The sequence below is a fragment of the Agelaius tricolor genome, unplaced genomic scaffold (assembly GCF_023055355.1).
Source record: "Agelaius tricolor isolate 1412-34295 unplaced genomic scaffold, bAgeTri1.0.p SCAF_5, whole genome shotgun sequence".
In the NCBI taxonomy this organism is placed as follows: Eukaryota; Metazoa; Chordata; class Aves; order Passeriformes; family Icteridae; genus Agelaius; species Agelaius tricolor.
The window spans coordinates 33,159,499-33,166,321 of NW_027269265.1; the positions used below are offsets into that span (position 1 = coordinate 33,159,499).

Here is a 6,823-nt window from a genome sequence, read left to right on the forward strand (position 1 = left end):
GACTGCTCTGACTCTATTTTCAGCGTTGGCATTTTTCTCCTGGCTTCCAAGGCTACCTGTACTCACGCAAATATCAAAGGTACAGCACTCAAAAGGATAAACTGCAGCTGCTGAGCAGAGCTGTGCACAGCAGAGCACACTCCCCAGGGGAGCTCAACCTCCCCTGCTCAAGGCAAGACAGCCAATGAGGTCTGCTGGGAAGATGCAACCTAAAAACTGCGTTAGTGGAGGCCTCCTCAAAGCAGCTCTCCTCCAAAACCCCAGCAGGGCTCCTTCTGCCTGCCAGCTCATCAGAGCCAGGTCCTGCCTGCCTTCCCTCACAGACTGGAGCAGCACCTGCCCTTGATGCATTCTGACAAGTGGCATCATTTCAAACACTCACTGTAAATGCAAGTTACAATCGGCCCCTTTGGCTGTGCTTTGCTTTTTGACAAACCACTGGTCTTTGAAGGTAACCAATCATGGCTAATCCACATTTGAGAGGTAAACCGAAGAGCAGAGTCCCATGGATCTTTATCTCTGTATAAATAAAAAGAGGTAATTAAGTCTGGTTCCAGAAATAAGTTGCAGTACTACATAAGTATGTTGTACTGATATTATTAAACAGAACTGTTTGGGCATGCTTGTGTCTAAGGGAAAGGAAAGAGGACTGCCATTTACCCATTTAGTTTCAGGGGAAAAGGAGGGGGAGAGGGTGTTCCTGGATTAAAAAAATGCATTCCTATTCCTGCTTTGTAGGGAAGAAGCTGTTAGTCTGACCTCTTTATGTTATATCCAAACTGATTTTTGGTCCTGAGGATGTTCCTAGCACATGAATACTTAGCTTTGACAATACTAGTACCAGATGTGATCAGAAATAAAAATAGATGAACAGTAGCATTTCTTACCTCAACAATGCAGAGATTTAACTAAATAACATGCTGCTTAAATGCCAGCAGTTATTTAGAATTTTGCCTGTCTCCCACTTCATCAACAGCAGAAAACATAACTCAAAAAAAGCCAGATCTTGATGTTATCCGTACAACAAATTTAGAGTTTATTGGAATTCTAGAGATTAGAGATATTTGACTGGCTGTACTAATGTCTTTACAAGTTTAAAATACTGAGTTTTAAAGAGAAACAACTGAGGTAAAAGCTAGTGCAAAACAAAGCTAGAATCCAAGAATCCATTCCTGACAGATCTTGTTTCTAACATGTAAATCCAATTTCAGTCCAAATACAGGGCAAGCAGAATGGTACAGTTTGTCAAATTCTTCAGGGATCCAGGTATAACTTTTTAAACACATTTACTGGATGGACTGATGAACATTATGTTCCCAACAATGCAGCTGCAACTCTTGCCAGTCCAAATCCGCTGAATCCCAGCACCTATACATATTTATGCATAATTGGTGCATAACTAAAAAACTGTTTATCTTCCTTCTAAACTCTTTACTGAAGATGATTTAAGTGGACAAAAAAAAAAGGAGATATGTAGAAGCAGCTGCCTCATGATTTATTAAGAGTGATATGAGCTGTCTTGGTGAAGAAGCAAAGTTGAATTGCTATTTATGGCAGCAGATGTCAACAGGAGTCCAATGGTTTTGGGCAAAGCAGTAGTGTAACTCCAGAGACACGGGGATTAACAGCTCCACTCCTCTTTTAGAGGAGGTTACTCCTTTCTGAGTCACTGCACTGCCCTTATGAAACCTATGACTGAAGAATTTTTCCAGTCCAACAGAAGAATGGTGATATGATGCTCATTCTCTCTGACACGTGCAGTTCCCCTCTGTGTGTAAGCCACATGTCTCTGCAGTTCACCAACTTGTCAAGCCAGCAACTCAGATCCAAACTTTGCTAATCAATCCTACACTAACCCAAATTCAAGCTTGACTAAGCTCAGCAACTGCATGCAGTTCTAAATAAAGACCAAAAAAATTTAATTCAGCAATCAACAACAGTCAACACACAAGAATGAATACTTGGGAAGAAATCTTACACTAAAGTTGTTCCTGTGCCAGCAGCAGCACAGATGCTCTAAGTCACCTCAAAGGCTACAGAAAGAAACAGTAGCTCTCTATTAAGTATAACACTGAGTAAGGCCTTTCTCTTCTCAAGTAAAAGGATTAGGCAAAACTCTGAAGTTTGCTCAGATTCTCTGCCTAATCTGCAGCAAACAGGAGAGGCCCAAGAAATTCTCACTTTAAAAAACTTCATACTTTGCACCTTCAGTACCTTATGTATCTGCCACCTATCTCCCCCACTCCTAGCCAAAAAAAGTCCAAAAGCCTCCACATATTGCACCCATTTCTGTTTACTGTTAGAGCAATACATAGACCTACATGCTTTACACCCTTTTCTCTCCCATGCCAAGGAGCTCTGGGGGTCTCTTTTCACATGGCACTTTTACTTCTTTGGCAACATGTCCTTTAAACTGATAATATTTCAGTTTCCCTTAGGAGAGGAAGCAAAGCCAAAAGACAAACATCTCCAAGGTGAATAAAATCCCCACAGGCAGAGTAAATTATACTTTAATTTACTCCTGCTAGACTTGCACACCCACTGCTTTTGGCTTGGGACTCCTGCTACAGTAACTCTGAGTACCCCTTGAGCTAGTACCAACAGGTAACTGTGATCTCTCTGCTCCTGACAAGGGGAAAAAAGTCAGATTGGTGGCTCAGATTCATCTCTGACAGTCTGGTACAGACTAGCAACAACATCTGCCTCTGTGCTCCCTCCTCGGATTTCAGCCTAAGCATAAACAAGCAGTTCACAGGCAGTCATTGATTGAGGCAGCCAAGAAGTTACTATACCATGTAAGTATGGTCACAGAATCTGTCAAGGGAGGGATTCTCCCCAAAAAATAGAAATTGGAATAGCAGCTCAGAACATGCAATAGGACTATGAAAGAACAGAAATTAGGATAGGGTCAAAGGAACAATAAAATTCCACCACCCCCACCCTCCAAATGCACCAGACAGTGAAAGCAAAGTGGAAAACAATGGAAAAAGTGGAAACAAAAGTTTAGTGTTCTCACTCTTTCTGATATGGCTGGAGCACTATCAACAGAAGTCACTAAATAAGGCAGAAAAACATGTGAAGAGCCATGTGGCTGCTTCTTATTCAAAGCAACAAACATAGTATATGCATCTTACTACCCAAATGCTGCCTTTTGGAGAACCCTCCAGAGCACCTTCATTTTATACAGGTTGAGTTGAACTTGAATTACAAATGGAAAATTAATAAATCAAAACTTTAAATAAACTTTAACTAAATAAACTTTAACATTTCAGGCAAAGAGAAGAGTCTGATCACCAGAAATCTCTTCCACATGAAAGACAGTGAGGGCAATTTCCAGAGTTACTGTTAATGCAGAGGAATACTGCTTCTTTCCCCCATCTGTGCTTCTTTAGATGGCCCAGAATCTAGCCTCACTCTTGTACTGGGAAGCATCATTCCACATTTCATACTTGGTTTCAAACTGGTAATGACAAGGAAAATCAAGTTTATAGCATTTTTTCATATCCAAGCAGGGAATGGGGACAAGTAACAAACAGTTTCTATATGCACTCACATACACAGACCCTGTGGTCACAAATGCTCAGAACTATCCACTACAGATGAAGAAGCCCTGTGTCTTAGACAAATGATATTTATTTTTAAAGGAGAAACCTAGTCTGCTGCAATACAGTTTGCCTGTTACTGGAAAACAATCAAGAATCCATCAAAATTATTAACTCCTATAATAAAACAGATAAATAGACTGTCCAAATTAATAATTAGAATTATACTGTGGCTCCATTCATACTGTGGTCTTCTTAAAAGTATGAGCAGAAAATTCATAGTGTTAGAAAGACAGAGAAAGCAGCTAAAGTTTTACTGCCAGTTCAGCATACCACAGGACTCCAAATAATGGCACTATTACAACAGTACTGCAGCCAAAGCTATCCTGGCATCCCAGAGAAGAAAAATAAGCAGGCCACATATAAAAACAATAATTTGTTAAGTTTCCATGAACAACAAATGTGTACAGTACAAAAGGCTACATGGCAGCATCCTCCTCCATCCAGCACCCTCCCCTCAAGCAGATTGTCTTTGCACTGCAAACCACTCCTCTGTGCATGCTGGTGACTGTCATCATTGCAGGATGGGCCCTCACAGCAGAACCTGTTCTTAAAAGGGCTGCAGAGATTTAAGCAGCAATAGACATCAACACCACCCTAAAAAACAAACCAACCCCACCCCAGTGGAAGAACACGCCAGCAATAGGAAACTGCAACTGCAGAAGGAAGAGCCTCTAAAAATTGTAAGGGAACAGCAAGAAGATATCTCCATGTGCATAACTGATTGATGAGTAAACAACCCATAAGAAACTAAGCAGTGAAAGTATTTGTTTAATTTAGTTTAGCTGGCTTCACTTCTATCCCCATAACATTTTGATGCTGGAATCCAGAAAGGACTCGAATTTCCCTTTCTTTCTACCTTCTACAAGCTCCTATTGAAGTGAGCTTGTGTCAGGCAAATGAGAGGGCTTCTTCTTCTAATTTTAAATTTTGTTGGGTTTTGTGGGTTTGGAGTTTTCATCAAAGAATTCTTACAAACTGGAAACATTAGCTCTGAACCACTTGAAAGAGAACTCCAAGCCTTCCAGTATAAAATTCTGTCATTGATACAAAACAATCTGCTGCCTATGGGCTTATTTAGAAGAGCATGCTCCTTTCAAGCCTAGCAATTTGTTAGTTTGAAATAAACTTTAGGCTCAGTAACTATTCCAGTACAAAGCTCTTTTAGATGCCCTCTTGCACACTTGCTGAGGTTATAGCTTTTGCTAACTAGAATTTAAGTATTGCCAATGATGGCAAGTGTCTCTACTTTGCACAAAACAAGCGAGAAAAAGAGTATCTACTCATTTGGCTGCCAACTGGGACTTTTCAGCTTGTGAATCATAAGATATGCAGGATATGCCTACAGGGCTGCACAGAGCAATTGTTTCTGTTTTGAAGAGTTCTTAAATTCAGAATAAAATTGCTAGAGGATTATTAGGCAATTATCTCTCTATGCATCTAATCCTCACTGACACTAACCACCCAGGGAGCAGATACTGGTTCTTTCTGTGGTCCATCCCTGCAATCCACCCTCATCACACCATTTTCAGTAACATTCTTTAGATTAAAGATTCTGCAAGACACAGTTCAGCTTTACAAGTTTCTACCCCTTGTGTCCTGTTTCTTGTAACTGTGGTACAGCTTTCTGCAGGTCTCAGCTTGTAGAAGTAATAGATGTGAGAAGCTGAATCACAATTAAGAGCATGGATTTGCTTGCACAAAAAGACCAGAAACAGCCTGTTCACAGGGTGGTATTTGCAAGCGTTTTCAAAGACTTCACACGAGACCTCATACATAAAACTGAGGACTTCTCCAGAAAATTCTGAATTTCATCACCTAGAAGCATACGAATCTTTTAGGAACAACCTGGTAAAAAACACAGAAGGGAATAAAAAAGAAAAGGCAAAGCCCACAGTGTGTGATATGCCGAGGATCACAGTCACTTGTCTGGATGCCATAGGCGCACACAGAGCTGCAAAGAGCCTCTCGCTTCCCCGGCTCTCCCGGAGTCAGCACGGGAGCAGCAAGCACAAGCTCCGTGTGCCGGTGCTGCGCTCGCTGTGCGTCCCGCTGTTCCGGGCAGCCGGGACCACCGGCCGCTCTTTGTTCCGGGACCCCCGCAGGGCCCCGTGCGGCTCCTCCCGTGCGAAATGCGACGAGCCTCTCCCTGCCGGCACCTCCGCAAGGCTGCGAGCATCGCCGGGGCACGGTGCGCTCCGTGAGTCCCGGGAGGCAGGAGCCGTCTGTCCCCGCCGCAGGGAGCGGCTGAGTCACGCTGCCCCGACAGGCGAGGGGGCGATGCGGGCAGCCCCGCAGCCACCCCCGCCCGCCCGCCCGCCCGCCCGCCGCGCAGTGCTCACCGAGCCCGGCCAGCCGCTCCACCAGCCCCGCGGCGCGGAGGGTAGCGGGGCCGTGGTCCACTCCTCGCCGTTTCTGCGAGACAAAGAGAGGGGAACGCGTCAGACAGCGCTGCCCGTAGCCAGGTACGCGAGCCCCGTCGGGGAGGGAGAGCAGGGATAGCAGGGCGACGCGGCACCCAGCGGCACCCGGCGCCCCCCGCGATGCCCACCTGGCCCCTGGAGAGCGGGGCTCCCACCAGCGCCACGGAGTGCGCCCGGCGGCGCAGCGGGAGTGCGGTGAGGGGCTGGGCGCGGAGCAGGCGGGCGAGGGGCCCGCGCAAGGCCATGGCGGGGCGATGCTGCTGCTGCTTCTGCTGCTGCCGCGCGCCGCCCGCGCCCCGCTCTCTTCAGCGCTCCGCGCCGCCCCCCGCGCGCCGCCGCCCCGCCCCTCGGGCCCCCGCGTCCCCGGCCAACGGCAGCGCGCGCGCACGGAGGTGTGTCCCGCCCCCCCCCCGCCCCGCGCGCGGCCCCGCCCCGCTCCCCTCACGGCCGCCCGGGGTTTTTCCACTGCGGCCGCCTCGGCCTCCCACCGGTGCGGCAGCGCTGCCGCGTCCCGCGGGGCCGCCGCCCCTTCACGGCCTCCCGCCGCACTCTCCGCAGGTCGAGGGCAGCCGCTGTCCCGCTGTCGCACCCGCCCCGCCGGGACACAGGCGGAGGCTCGCAGACGAGCAGCACCTCAGCCGGGCTCCCTGGCTGGCCACAGCGAGCTCCGGGAGCCTCCGTGCGGGAACGCTGCTCCGTGGCTTCGCTGGAGAAACGCGGGTGGCGCTCATCACCTGATGGCCTTGATAAAGCACTGAAGGACCACCTATCCAGCACCTGCCTCGAATATTGGTCTCG

The 6,823-nt window shown here is 47.2% G+C and overlaps 1 protein-coding gene across 1 annotated transcript in view; it reads right to left on the reverse strand.

Moving 5' to 3' along the window:
* Positions 1–6,361, reverse strand: part of ARG2 (arginase 2) — a 21,010-nt gene extending 14,649 nt beyond the window's left edge. Inside the window, exons 1-2 of the mRNA XM_071427114.1 lie at positions 6,154–6,361; positions 5,945–6,017 (exon numbers count right to left, since the gene is read on the reverse strand). Coding sequence (XP_071283215.1) covers positions 5,945–6,017; positions 6,154–6,270 — 190 coding nt within the window. The 5' untranslated portion in view covers positions 6,271–6,361. The remainder of the gene's footprint in view (positions 1–5,944; positions 6,018–6,153) is intronic.
* Between the last annotated feature and the right edge of the window lie 462 nt (positions 6,362–6,823).